General features: G+C 33.0%; 1 protein-coding gene across 3 annotated transcripts; it reads left to right on the forward strand.

Moving 5' to 3' along the window:
* The first annotated feature begins 434 nt into the window (after positions 1-434).
* Positions 435-14,542, forward strand: Usp47 (ubiquitin specific protease 47). Of its 3 annotated transcripts, none has more exons than XM_066294975.1 (20): positions 435-684; positions 785-901; positions 2,577-2,783; positions 3,614-3,923; positions 4,951-5,190; positions 5,338-5,558; positions 5,618-5,829; positions 5,899-6,113; positions 6,450-6,922; positions 7,263-7,470; positions 8,040-8,215; positions 8,276-8,495; positions 8,555-8,767; positions 8,880-9,067; positions 11,493-11,552; positions 11,823-12,035; positions 12,091-12,267; positions 12,357-12,531; positions 12,592-12,811; positions 13,385-14,542. In XM_066294975.1, exons 3-20 carry the CDS (start codon positions 2,580-2,582, stop codon positions 13,554-13,556), a joined length of 3,897 nt encoding a protein of 1,298 aa, XP_066151072.1. In that variant the 5' UTR covers positions 435-684; positions 785-901; positions 2,577-2,579; the 3' UTR covers positions 13,557-14,542. The 3 variants fall into 3 exon arrangements, with proteins under 3 accessions (XP_066151072.1, XP_066151071.1, XP_066151073.1); XM_066294974.1 differs by having other exon boundaries at positions 825-901; XM_066294976.1 differs by having other exon boundaries at positions 440-489; positions 825-901.
* The last annotated feature ends 93 nt before the right edge of the window (positions 14,543-14,635 follow it).

Genomic DNA, 14,635 nt, shown 5'->3' on the forward strand with positions numbered 1-14,635 from the left:
TTACTCATTATTCATTATTAGGGAAACTTGCTTTAGTTTTAATTAATGCGAGTCGAGCCCATCTAAGGTTTACCATTTTCTATTTAATTTTGCATTTCAATTTGCAAGCATTGAAATTGGGATTAAGCTAGGTTTTAACAATTTATTCCTAACTCTATGGGGTTTTCATTATTTTACACTCATAGATACCGTACTTGTCCTACTTTTCGTTTCTGATTCGACTGATAACTAGTAAAATCCAAGAAAGCTATACATTCTGGACTCTCGATACGGATATAATTCCAATTTATATTAAATCTTCGAAAGAATATATATCTAACGTATTGTGTTAAACACCAAAATCTACTTACACTCGTTTCCATGACTTACAACATGTACCCACAATCTTGTTCTGTGATGTGATAGATGTGACATATGACTACCTCAGGTTTATTTCTGACAGATGACGAGAATGGCGCCGTGAATTTCTCGCTTGTCAAAGTTCCTCCGGTAAGATTTTTTTCCCCCAAGAAGTGTAGAGTTGCAGATTCTTTTCCAGAAATTGTAATTTGTCTTTAAATTTATTTCTCCATTTATAAAACGATACAATTCGGTGTGTGTTTTCGAACTTGTACCGGGAAAAGAGACGTAATCGTGCTTATCAAATTCAAATGACGTAAACAAATTTGTTCCCATCCTCAATAGGTAATAGAGTTCTGTCATTTGATTGCCTCAGAAAAAAAGTGTTTTGCAATAATTTAATTTGCAATTTCTTACTATCTTTCAACATAATTTATTTAACCAGATCCAACTATTTGAATTTTACATCATCATCTTTGTCATAGTGCTCTTTGATTCCCAGTTTTGATTTTCCCAAGGAGGGCTAGAGAAAACCGCCACAATTTGTCCGATTCAACATTTGGTAAGTCCCACTAGTACTAAGTTTGACCCCAAAGCTGGTTTTAGAAGCACAGCTTTAGTAGCATCTAAATTTATCTCTTGGAAATAAGCCAGAATGCTTTCTGACCTGAATGGAAAACAATATATTCTATTTTTGAAATTGCACATACTCTTGGTTAAAGTTGATTAGTAGACTATTTGGATATTGTTCAAATCTTAGTTTTAATTGAATTCATTAACCTGCTTCTTATTAGTTACATTCCATAAGCGATACTAAAATTGAAGGCCAAATTTCATCAGACATGAATATGTATATTCAGTCTAGAAATTTGATATGCACTTAAAGAAAAATGTATAAATTAGTTATATTTCTTTAAGAATTGCATCAAAGGCCATTTCATAAATTTTATCAGAAAATGTAAAATAACTCTTTTTATTTGCTTTCTTGGGAGTTTTTTTCTTGTCAAAATAACTCCAAAATTGGTGAATTCTGGTACTTTCTGTTTACTTCCTTATATATACATTATCACTTAGTACTTAATAATATCTAAAAAATAATGACACTGCTACTTTTTGTTTTTCAAGTTTTTTATAAGAAAAGCACAAAAAAATAGAACATTAAATGCTTCATTCGATCTAGGTAATACTTTTTCTTAAACTTATATATTGTATTGGATGTTTCTTATGTCCAAAATTTAAATCTATGCTTAGTTTTTGGTTTATGTTATATTAACATCAATGTGTTTCATATAAGTTAATTTTAGCAAAGCCAAACTTCTAATGATGAAAAAAATATTTTCAAACTCAGTTGTACAATCATCATTTAAAAAACAGTGATATTTAGCTTAGAAAATTGCAATATTCAGTTTTATAGTTTAGATGAAGATTGAGTCGCTAAACTGCATGTTTCAGACGTCTGTTATGGAGACAAAAAAATAAAATCATAAAGACGATTTTTTTGGTAAAAAATTTCCAGTTTTCTTTTCCCCACCATGTATATTATTTAAAAAATTAATTATATTTATTTTGCTGTTAAGTATTTTGATTCGCTTTGTAGATAATTATACCATCATTCAATTTAAATACTTTTTTAAATGTTTCAAATATGGTCCTTCAATAGTTCCAATTGCAATAGAAACCAAACAACAACTAAAAATAATTTTCAATAAATATAAATGAGTAATAATTATTTTAGTCTCTTTTTCAAATAATTTGATATTTCATTTAAATCACTTACGTGTTGAGTTAGAAATTATCCTGACTTATTTGGCAGATCTTCTATGATGTCATTGGCAAACTTGCCACCGACATTAATTGTGGGAGATTCCTATTAATAATACAATTTTGCCAAAATTTTGTATTTTGGCGGAGATACCAATTTTTATGTAAATATTCTCAAAATAAATTGGTCTGTTTTGTAATTTTTGTATGTATTGTACCAGAAACCAAATGTATCATGTTTATTTAAGATTTTTTTTCTTTTAAAATTTGTCTCAGGGACCTAAAATTTACACTATATGTATTCAATAGGATGAAAAGTTTTGAAGAGAGGTATATTGACATCTGATTTAAGGAAAACTTGCAAATTAAATACAAATTTCCTTACAACCATTTAAGAAATAATAAATATACAACTTTCATATTCAGTTTCCCAATGCATCAATAAACAGACTAGTTTATAAGCATTTCTTTCCCAGAAAATGGTGGGTTTGGAAGATGAGGAGTCGATTAAAGTGTACTTGCTAGATTCAACAAATGTACCCATGCGGGATTCTCCTAATGAATTCTACATTATTGTCACCCCATCAAAACAGATAGAGTCCATATTCATGCAAGTGGCTGAGAGGTTTACATTGTCTCCAGAGGACATCGAAATTACCTTTAAAGTGGATGGAAAGGATTATGTAAGTACAAAGTATTTATTCAATTATTAATAGGTCGTGTTGCACTTTTCAATTAGCATTGATGACGGTATTGACTGTAACTAGTAGTAGGTGATTTATTCAACTCTAATTTTAAACAAAAATTTACACATCAAACACACAAGTTTTACATACATATAAAAGGCGCCAATGTCTTTTAGATGAGGAAATTTGTTATAGGCAAATGTTTTGTTGAGTGTTCATATTATTAAAATAGATTATTGTGGTGTAAAACCGTAACTAAATACCAACTTAAAAATTTATGGAGCATTAAAAAATTTTAGAAGTCGCCAAATGCATAACATGAGCTCATATCGTTTGTGAAACCCCAAAGTATGACGAGTAGCGCGAAATTAAAGCAGTAGGTGTATTTGGATGTTATTATTCATTTTACAAACACATAGATAAATATTTCTGAAATAATAATGATTAAAAACTGGAGAGATAAAGAAGTGTTTACGATTTTCTTAGGTATTATTTATATAATACATACAATAATTTCATCTACATTATCTAGTTGTAGGTAACTTACTGATTGTTTTTGAATAAGCTGATAATATAAATTGAAAATTTGTCTGTTAACATATCACATGCAAATATTCCATAGTAGTAATACTAAAATGAATACTAATAACACATATTAAGAAACATAAGGAAGTATAATTATTCCATGCCATACATGCGTTACCAAAACAGCCTTAAGAAAATTGTGAAATTCTGTTTAATGTATCTATAATAATAAAACTAATAAAAAATTATGACGACGTATTAAAATACTGAGAACATTACATATAAAATATTTTTCTCTTTAGGCTGCTTTAAGTCCCCATAAACAAAAATCACTGGTAGAGGCGGAATTGTGGTTGTGGACGGTACGGGGAAATCTAGAATTCGAATTTGCGGTTACGCTATCCAAAAACAAAAACATGGCCTTGTGTTACGGGTCGTCGGACATTTCAGAGGACGAGCTACATTTAGGAGCGTCCGCAAGTCCCACCACTGGAGAATTGACAGTAGAAACTTCTGATGAATATTCCAATTCCACTCTGCCCTTTTGCGATCTTCCAGGGTTTGATTATAATCAGGGCAGGAGAAAGGCCACGCAGCTTAGTCCAGTTGTAGGTAAGAGAATTTTCATGTAATGTGAATAAAAATTCGACAATTTGTGTCAAATTATAACCATAGTAAATCATAAAACAGTGGTAAGCATGTTATAATAGTGTTATCCATCAGTCGAATGATGAATTCCAGTGCTGTATGCATATGTGTAGAGACGAGTTCAACAGTATTCACTCATAAAAATAAAATAACAATTCCGTACCAGAGTGCTAACCAAATTGAATTATTTACTGGCGGTTACGACTCCTCTCACTTTAAACATTCCAGAATCATTCATTCATTCTATTCTGTACGTTGTGGTATTGATGAAAATAGTCAATAGACACATATATGTTAATTTTCTAGTGATGAAGCTATCTGGCAAAGCCTCTAAACTTTTCAGACACATCAGAAGGAGGACGTCAGGAGAGGTTTTTAAAGTGAAACACAATAGACTCCACGTATAATTCCGGATATTTTAGACCAACCTTGTAATAACTCTCAAATAAAAATATTGATGTTTCAAAAACAATTAAAATGTGAGATGAAAGCCGATTTACATTTACAAGGTTACGGGTTTTTGTCGCATAATAGTTATATTTTCAAATGTTTACCTATTTGAATATTGTAAATTCTTGTCGAGATTAAGTCAACATTAAACTATATGGATCGATAAAGGTAGATGATGAGCATCGTGTTGTGTTACAAACACGCTTCTATTGCTTATTTACTTTAATTATAACTAACTGACTTTATTGTTAACGTTCTAAATTAATAGGGAGTTTTGAAGGGATGAAATTGCAAATTGTCTGAAGGAGAGTTTGAAAGAAAAGTGGCGACTTATTGAAAACTATTTTTTATATATTTTTTAATAAAAATTGTTGGTGGTGTACACAAACGTGGAGTAGATAATATTCATTCATGAAAAGAAAATAACAGCTACTGTTCTACATCTGAACGTCAATCAAATCATTACTCACCAGAGTTTGCAGAAGTAATTTCACTTATCTAATTATCAATTTCTACTCATGATTTTGTTTTTAATTTGTAGCGGAGTCACCAAGCTACGTCGGCCTGGTCAATCAAGCCATGACATGTTACCTAAACAGCTTACTACAGGCTTTATATATGACTCCGGAGTTTCGCAACGCTTTATACAATTGGGAATTTGACGGCGCCAATGAATCGCGCTCAATTCCTTATCAGTTGCAAAAATTATTTTTAAATCTGCAAACCTCCACCAAATCGGCCGTGGAAACTACGAACCTCACTACTAGTTTTGGATGGCAAGGTAACTAAGTTGATGAATTTAAAAATAGTCTAAGTAAATCTAATGACTAGATAGAGCTCAAGGACTTAGTGCAATGATTAGTAATGGTATATTCTAAAACGAGTATAATGCTCAGTTGTAGTCTAACAACCATTTAATTGTTGTTAGGAAGCGACGCGTGGCATCAACACGATATTCAAGAGCTCTGCAGGGTTATGTTCGATGCTTTAGAACAGAAATTCAAAGATACAAAGCAGGCGAATCTTATCAATGACCTCTATGAGGGCAAAATGTTGGACTATGTCAAATGTTTGGAATGCGGAACTGAAAAATCCCGAGAAGACACGTTTTTGGACATCCCCCTGCCAGTTAGGCCTTTTGGTAGTAACGTAAGTGTAATTGGGTTTTATGGAGAAATATTTTAAAAGTTTATTTTCGTTATTTACAGGTGGCATACAATAGTGTAGAGGAGGCACTCCGGGCGTTTGTACAGCCCGAAACCTTAGATGGAAACAATCAGTATTTTTGCGAGAAATGTAACAAAAAGTGCGATGCTCACAAAGGCTTGAAATTTACAAAATTTCCCTATTTGCTTACGTTGCATTTGAAACGGTTCGATTTTGATTACAGCACCATGCACAGGATAAAGCTTAATGATAAGTGAGTAGTTTACCTAAGACAGTTGGATGTTTCCTCACCAAATATTGAGCCTCTCTTTCGCCGTTTTAGAGTGGTGTTTCCGGAAAAGCTTAATTTGAATTCGTTCATCCCGCCGAGTAGAAACAAAGCGGAATATAATAATCTCGGCGAAGGAGAGTCTTTGACGAAATGTGACGATTCCAGCACAGCTGATTCAGGTTCCGCCGATGATGAAAGCTGTCAGGGTACCGATTTGTCGTCGACGGTAAATGGGCATGATGATAATTGTGCGGATAGTGATGAGGGTAAGTCGTCAGATTAAAAATTTGAGCCTTTGATGCGCCAGTGTGTTTTGATCTTCCAGCAAAGTCTTTATGAAATCCTGAAATTTTATGATTAATTTCAAATTCGGAGGTGTGCAACAAGTGTGTTTGGGTCTATCCAGATCCATAATATAAATTAGTTACTTACGGTTTTGTGGAATGTTTCAGTACTAATAAATTTGTGACACATTTATGTGTTGTACGTATTTTGCTTCTCTAAAAAGTATATCAAATCTCGTAGCTTTACCTAAAAATTTAGAATTTTTATGTTCTAATTAATTCAATAGTACATCATCAATTCGTTATTTTAATTATCAGGTATTGACGTGAGTTCGGGCACAAATCATGTAAATGAGCAAAAGGGACCATACGTATACGAACTCTTCAGCATAATGATTCACTCAGGCAGCGCCTCAGGGGGACACTACTACGCTTATATCAAAGATTTCGATAAAGACTTGTGGTTTTGCTTCAACGATCAAAGCGTCAGTCCGGTTACCAGCGAGGACATTAAGAAGACCTATGGTGGCGGCCCTCACAGGACTTATTATACCGGAGCGTATAGTTCAAGCACGAACGCCTATATGCTGATGTACAGACAAATAGACAAGGAACGAAATTGTAGGGCAATCACTGTCAAGGATTTCCCTCCTCATATACAGAAACTGCTGAACAATATGCGACAGAGAGATGAGGAAGAATTGATGAATAAAAAGAGGGAGGATGGAATGGTTAAGTTGAGTGTCTGGTGTTATCATCCCAGTGCCAATGGACCGTTCCATACATTAACAGTGAGTATTCAATTAATTTTCCTAGTTCATGCAAAAAGAAATTGATGTACCTTGGATATTTTTAGTGCTATTCAAAACTTTATATTTCGAAAATGGGGCAATTCTGGACATCTATTTGTAGGGTTTTTTCCCTTATTTTGACTCGAAGAATATCGCTTTAAATTTGCTCCATAAGTTTAGGAAACACCCTGTTTAATAGATGTTTAAATTATTATTCACTATGCACGTTTTTAGCAAAGAAACCCCCTACGTTTTACCTTACACACTTCTCTCCAGTTTTAAAATTTTAAATATTTTATTTTTTTTATTTGGCTGATAATAAGTCGCTTCTTTGTTGTAGACTTACTTGGAGGCAACTCTTCGGGAAGTTACGCAACTCGCCCACACCAGATTTAAGTTAGAGGGAATAATGGATGTGAACGATTGTCGGCTAGTAATATACAACAAGTTCCAGGAATGCGTCTTCTGCAGCTTTGAGTCTGATGAGACGATGCTTCAAGACACCCCACGTATGGTCAACGAATGGATGTTGGAAACGCGAGAGCCAGGTTAGTAATATAATTTGATATTTTGGTAAATGTACGCAACTAAATGGAAATAAGCATACCTATGACTAGAAATTTTTCGAATATTTTCATCGTATGTCAAACAGTCAATTTGAGAAATACAATTATCGAAATATATCTCCTGGCAAGTACCGCTAACAGTACACACATATCAACCATATGAATGAATTAAATTTAATTAAAAATTAGAATTTTGCAGCAATACATATGGTGTCCAATTCCTTTATTCAGGAAATATTTCTGTTTTAAAATAACCAGAAAATTTTGCATTCGTAGATATTTTCTTTATAAACTTGTTCTGTTTTATATTTTAGATGAATTATCAATATAAATTCTGAAATTCTAGAAAATAATCGCAACCCACTAGTGCCAAAAATTTGCCGCTTTTCCCTGATTTATCCAAAATATATATTACCGTTTATGAAATCGGAGGATGGAAGGAACATACCGCATAATAATAAAAATATGTAGAATATAATTTTCATCAAAAAATATCAAGTTTAATTTTTTTACATATTTTTTTTCTTTTAACACTATTTTCATTATATAAGGAACTAAATGGAGGACCTTTAAACCTGGAGGAGTAAACATGAAAGTATATCCTATCAATCTTGAGACTGAAGAAATAGAAGAGCCTAAAATTGTAAGAGTAGATGAAGGTGAAACTGTAGGCGAACTTAAAGAAGAGATAGGGTTACTGTTATCCACAGATCCTTCCTCCCTACAGGTAAAAATAATTGTTTTCAAGTTAGAGTAGGATTACACAATCATTTGTACTTTGATTTAGGTTGTTGTCGGGACATACAGCTGTGAACCAAAGTATTTTAAAGATGATACCGAGATAGTACAATTTGAGTCCAAATCTTTAGACTATAGAATCTATGTAGCTAGTGGAATCGATAAAGATACTGAGGTAGCGAAAAGGAAATTAAACAAATTGAAGCGGTTGATTGAAACATATACTTTTGTGATTTGTATAAACATCATACTACCAGAAACTGATGAAGGTAAGTCTGTTTTCCCCAGTTTTTTTAGTACGTTTGGCAGTTTTGGTCCCAATTTCCAGCCACCTTGGAATCATTGTCAATTCCATCGTTAGACTGCAACCAAAACGTCGATAAACCGGAACAAGTTTGCGATAGCGAATCGAATTCGCCAAGTTTAAGAGTTTCACCACAACCAGGGGTGAGTGTAATGGGCGGAGACGCCTATGACCAAAGCAACAGCGAAGACAGCAGCTTGAGCGACAGTGATCGAACTTTGATTGGAGATGCTCCAAGTAAGACACCATTATTTTTAGTTAAATATAATATTATGGTCTTAAGTTAATTTCTTATGGTGGTGATTTCTTAAAATTAATATATCCTGAAGTTTTAATAATTGTTCTACAGCTGAGTATATGGGCCTATACCATGATGCCGTTTCTCCCACCGATCAACACATGGCGTCGCCATCGGATCCTTGCCAAGACTCGTATAACCACGACGTCTTAGGCCATCCAGGGGAGGAAATGTTTTGGGACAATACAGAGACGCAATCCGAAACACAAAAGGATGTTCCTCAAAATTATTATTTTAAGGTATATATCTTAAAATAGTTGTTTAAATTATTTATTTCCAACACGCTTATAATTCCTTTTACAGGAAACTGAAAAATTAATTGTTGAAACAATAGTATTTCCGTTATAACGTTAACATGATCACAACTAATGCTAACTTCCTATGGGCAAACCTAAATTTGAGAAGATTATCTCAATGGTCTATAATTAAATGAACAAATTATAATACAAAAAAAGAACACAATTTAAGAAACGGGAGGAGGGTAAAGCAGGGAATTTTCAAACAAATATTTTGTCAAGAAATAGACACTAGATGCAGTGGTGAATTGGTATTTATAAAGAATTTAAAAATTGAACTCTTCTACGTGTCTAAACAGACGGTTTGTGAAAACACGAAATTATTTAGTTATACTGGGTACCTTTAGGTCGATAGGAGGCATAGAGACAAAACATGAGAAACTCGAGAAAATATTTTCCACCAAAATTGTATGATTTTGTTTAACTAAAATGGATATAATTGTTAGTTTAGTAGGAATTGTAGGACATTCTTTTAAAACAGGCGTAGAATATGAAGAATTGTTTGTCAAACATTAAAAGAAATAAAAAGGTTAGGTTGTTATACAAATCTCGGCCTTCATCACTCTGATATTTTTTGAAATATAGTTTGACTTACATTTGATCAAAAACTAGAATTAAACATTCTAAAAATCGTTGATGACTATCTAAATGTTGATGTAAAGTATACGAGAAAATTACTAATACGTTCCTCTATGTTGCTAGATTAATAATTGCACTTTGAGACTTTAAAGAGCCTTTCCAATCGGGGAATGTAATATTAAACAGGCACTTTTAAAAGATCCTATTATTATACGGCTTTGTATTTTAAAATTCGTTTTATAATTATTCGGCGTCGCATTCCTAACCATTGGTATTACACAGGGAAAATCGTTTGTGAATGAAAAAATTTAATTATAAAACTGTTTTACGTGTAGTTTAATCCTGCATATTAAAAAAAATATTCCTAGCGTTTAAGGGTAGGTACTATTCATTTTATAGGGAACAGTCACAATTGCCTTATTGGTAAATGATCGCAGGAATATTTGACCAAGACTGGTTTGAAATGCGGCGGAAGCGAGTAAACGATCTAAAAATATTATGTACGTAAGCTCAGCCTTACAAAATATTGTGCTACCTGTGCTACATTATTTTCATTATAATAACAGGTCGCTTTGTTATAACCGATTTTGACATGTGTCTGTTATTTTACGTACGGCCAGTTCTCTGCAAATTTCAATAAAATTTTTAAAGTCACGTTTTGTAATGAAGAAAAATTATTCAAATGCAATTTATACAACAAGTAATGTTTAGTTACTTCAGACCATCTTCGTCGAAAAAACCAGACGACGGGGATAAATGTTTTAATGACGGAGACGAAGCAGCGCAAAGCACTATGGATGTGGGAAGTGGAGATTTCGACTTGTTGGCCTCTGTGACAAAAACAGACGAGTTGTGGAATGACTCAATACCCGGCAGCAATTCAGTGGAAATATGCTTAAACAGACAGGAACAAAATACCAGACTGCTCGTCAAAGCATTAGACGAAGGAATCGCAAAATCAAAAGTAGATCTTATGCACCTCCACAATCGCATACAAACTGACGAACAAACACTTCCTAAACAATTGGAAATGCGTAAAAAACTAAGGGATTTGTGCAAAGAGCAGACGGAGCTTGTTTCGACGCAACTGTTAAAATGGAAACGGAAAAGCGAGCGTTTTGAAACTAAGATGAAGGAGTTAGAACAACAAGTTGAATTATGGCAATGTATTATTGAGAGAGCGAAAGAAATGCAAATACAAGACGAAATTCTGCTTGACGAAAACCTATAATCTCTTGATGTGTATTTCTTGTAATGTAATAAAAAGAAATTTTGAGTATAGCACTAACAACTTGCTTAAAAAGAATAGAAATGAAAAAGTTTTAATTTATGAGACAATTGGAGAAATTTGTGATAAAACACTAATGATCCAATAAACCGTTGGTACAGAGTGTGTCCAGCATAAGGATGCACTCCATGGAAATCTGGTAAAGTGGGAAAATGAAATCAGCTATATTGGAGAAAATCTGGAGTATGACGATACTATATACATGGCGTTTATTTGTTTTATTTGTGATCCTATCAATTAGAAAGAATATCGCAAAATAAAGATATTGTTGTAATGGACCTTCATAAGCTTCATATGTAGAGTTGATAAAAAAAAATGATCCGATGTTTCGATTTTGAGATATCATAATCAAATTCACTTTTTATAAATATCAATTAATGTGACTACAATGCGTGCTTGGGTTAGTATCTGGAAATTCGTTTTTAAGAGATTATATATATTATTATAAATTGATTTAAATTATTTGAATAGAAGTCTTAATGATAATTGTATTATTAACAGGTGGCAAGTAAAACGATTGTAAGTCCGGACTCAGACGAAGGAACTAAATATAGTTGCATGGTAAGTAATTATATATCTTCTTTCAAAATTTGTTGGCATATGTTGCATTTCTATTTAGTGGACAATATCGGTTAAATATTAATATTTGCCGGATTTCGGCGCTCGAAGTTTGAAAAGTATTTAATATGGGCCTTATGTAACAACTGGATAAGGTTCCCGCACTTACAGTTTTTTCCAGAATTAGTCATTAAACAACAGGGAGACAAAAACAGAAATTAAATCGAACAAAGCCATGTTTTCATTGCTAAATTTGACCATTTGTTACTTTAGGTTTTCGTAGACAGAAGGATGACTTTGGAAATGTTAAAGAAACACTTCGAATCAGTCCTACGCATACCATCAGACTACTTCAAAGTCTTTAAGTGTTTCAATTTGGAGGAAGAGTGGTCGCGGCTAAAAGACAACTTGCGATGTATAAAAGATGGAGAAAAGCTGATATTCAAACTTGGCCGGGTATTAAAAGAAGACGAATTTCAGTGCAGAGTGCGTCGTTGTTTTTTAGTGCTTAACAATTGTAGACATAATCGTTTCGTTGCAGGTTTATGACTTAAAGCCAGACACGACGGACCCGAATGTGTTTATGTTCGAACATATCGTAGCCAGATGTCAGACGGTTGAGTCGGTAAAAAGAAGCATTCTGGATAACGTCAAAAAGAGGCAAAACATAGATATCCCTTTCAATAAGTGTCGATTGCGGGAGAAAAATTGGAAAAAGGTATGTTACACAAGAGTGTTTTTTTTTCTTGAACTGTTTAAAGTCGACTCAAGTGAGGTATGTTCCTATAGCATAGTACGTAATTTCAGCCTAAAAAAGTATACCTGGATGATCAGAAATTCGGAGAAGAGATTGGCACTAACTACAATTTTGAAATGTACCTTCAAGAATTATCAGAACCAGAGACTGTGACATCAAATAATCAAGTAGTAGTATTTTTGCGAAAGTTCAGTCCTTCGGAATTGACTTTAGGATCATTCCAAGGTAACAACTCTCAACTTAATTGAAGGTAGCATATTAAAGACTTTATTATTTTAATTTCAGAGGCTGTTCTAGATATCTTAACAATGAACCACCTTAGGTCGAAAGTATCGGGTATAAGCGGCATACCTTTGGAACATCTAGATATAGCTCAAGTGAAAGGCAATTATCCATTCGATATGCACTTGTTAGAGATAAACGATAATTTAGAATGGAATCCGAACGTAGAGAATCTGGAACAGTGGCCTTTGAATGTAGACGACGGGGCTATGTTCTTCTACAAGTAAGCATTTATTGATTATTCTATTGTGCAAAAAATTAGAGGAGACATCGTTTTAAAAGTCCAAACTTTTAATAAAGCAAAAAAACAATCCAGTTTAAATTTGACTAAAAACAGATTATAAGAAATGTTCTGCTGGCTTTGTAAATATAATCTTATTCTGGAAGATGATTCACCTAAAAGATTTACGTTTAGTCCCCAAGAGTTCCTACCCACTAAAATTTACTTCTTTTGAAAATTGATGGTACTTTCGTGAGACAAAACTTCTAAATATACCATCAGAATTATTTATTAAATTATTGATGTAGAATACGTTAAATGCATTTCAATTCGCTCTTACAAGTTCATCAATGAGAGATGATATCGTTCAAAGCTCAAATCTTTTATATTTACTATATCTCATACCGGTTGCCTTATGACTGAGTTTGAATAATTTATGATCAACAATTGAGAAAATCTTGGTAATTCAGTAATGGCATGCTGATAGAAATGATAACTGTGACAATTAGATAATTTAAGTCCAATTTGAGAATTTGTAATTAGAATTATCGTTTAAGTTGATAAATATTTTTTCAGAGATCATAGAGAAAATTTGAAAGAGCTCACGACAGAGGAAAGACGAGAAATCGCCCAGAAGGAAGACTCCAGGTTAGGTAGGGTATGTACCAGATTGGCGGGTAGGGAGCGCGCACTCAAAATATACTTACTTGATACTTCGCCTTCAAAACTAGAAGACGACATAGACTGACATGTCCCTAGAATTTACGACTCTTTCATGTACTGCATTCTTAGCTGAGTGTAACCGTATATAGGCTGTTGCCAAACAAGACCCGGGCGTGCGTTATATTATATAAGATTATTTTCGTGTTAGGTATAAGGGGGCGGCTGGGTATATTGGGTTTCATGTGACAATATGTTTTTCCGCATGTTTTCAACCCTCCCCTATCTAGAGTTGTCCTACTATGTTTCGCTTTATTTGTATATTTTTAGTTTGTTATCCATTTCAAAATTTGTTATGTAGGACTTAACCCACCAGTGGCCGTTTATTTAATGTTTGAATTTTTGTATACTTAGTAGCCAGATATTTTTTATTAAAAAGGCGAAAAGAGTAATCATACTTTGTTGTTTAATGGGTATGCCTTGAAATTAATACAAAGTCGTTATTTATGTATTGGAGTACTGCAGGTAAGCATAAAATTACTCTCAAGATATTTCTTGATTTTGCACAATTCTAAGCAAAATTTCGAGTTTTCAGATCGCTTATTTTGAGTTTAATCAAGACGCTTTGCACTTACAGTAACCAACTGGAACACTTCATTAATTATTTAATCGACTGTAAAGAGTAATTTTGGATGCCTGTGCAAATCTTGTATAACGACCTCAAATTTTGTCAACAATAGTTAAACATGTTTCGAAATTGTGAACCAATTTAACAAACATAATTTCTTTTGGTCAATTTATGATTTACATCTTTTAAGTTTAATTTTAAAATGTGTTAATAACAACATGTTTAAAGGTCCTTATACAATATTTTTCTTTATAATGACTTTGCCATGTACGTTATTTCCTAATTCGTTATTTTTTAATTGACCCTAAATTATAAATGGATCATAATTTTCAATGTAAAATATGCTATTTTGATTTTAGTCTTTCCAGCGACATTCTGGTGGATTGTAACAATGTTTATTATCAGGCAGATACAACTTTATTAATAAAGCCATTAATATTTATAAACGAAGTCTTATTATGTTTTCAGTGAAGTACTACAACATCTTAAAAAAATTGAAACCGCTACAAACCGATAGCCAAGACAAAAAATTATTGTCA

This window comes from Euwallacea fornicatus, chromosome 22 (assembly GCF_040115645.1).
Source record: "Euwallacea fornicatus isolate EFF26 chromosome 22, ASM4011564v1, whole genome shotgun sequence".
NCBI classification, from domain to species: domain Eukaryota; kingdom Metazoa; phylum Arthropoda; class Insecta; order Coleoptera; family Curculionidae; genus Euwallacea; species Euwallacea fornicatus.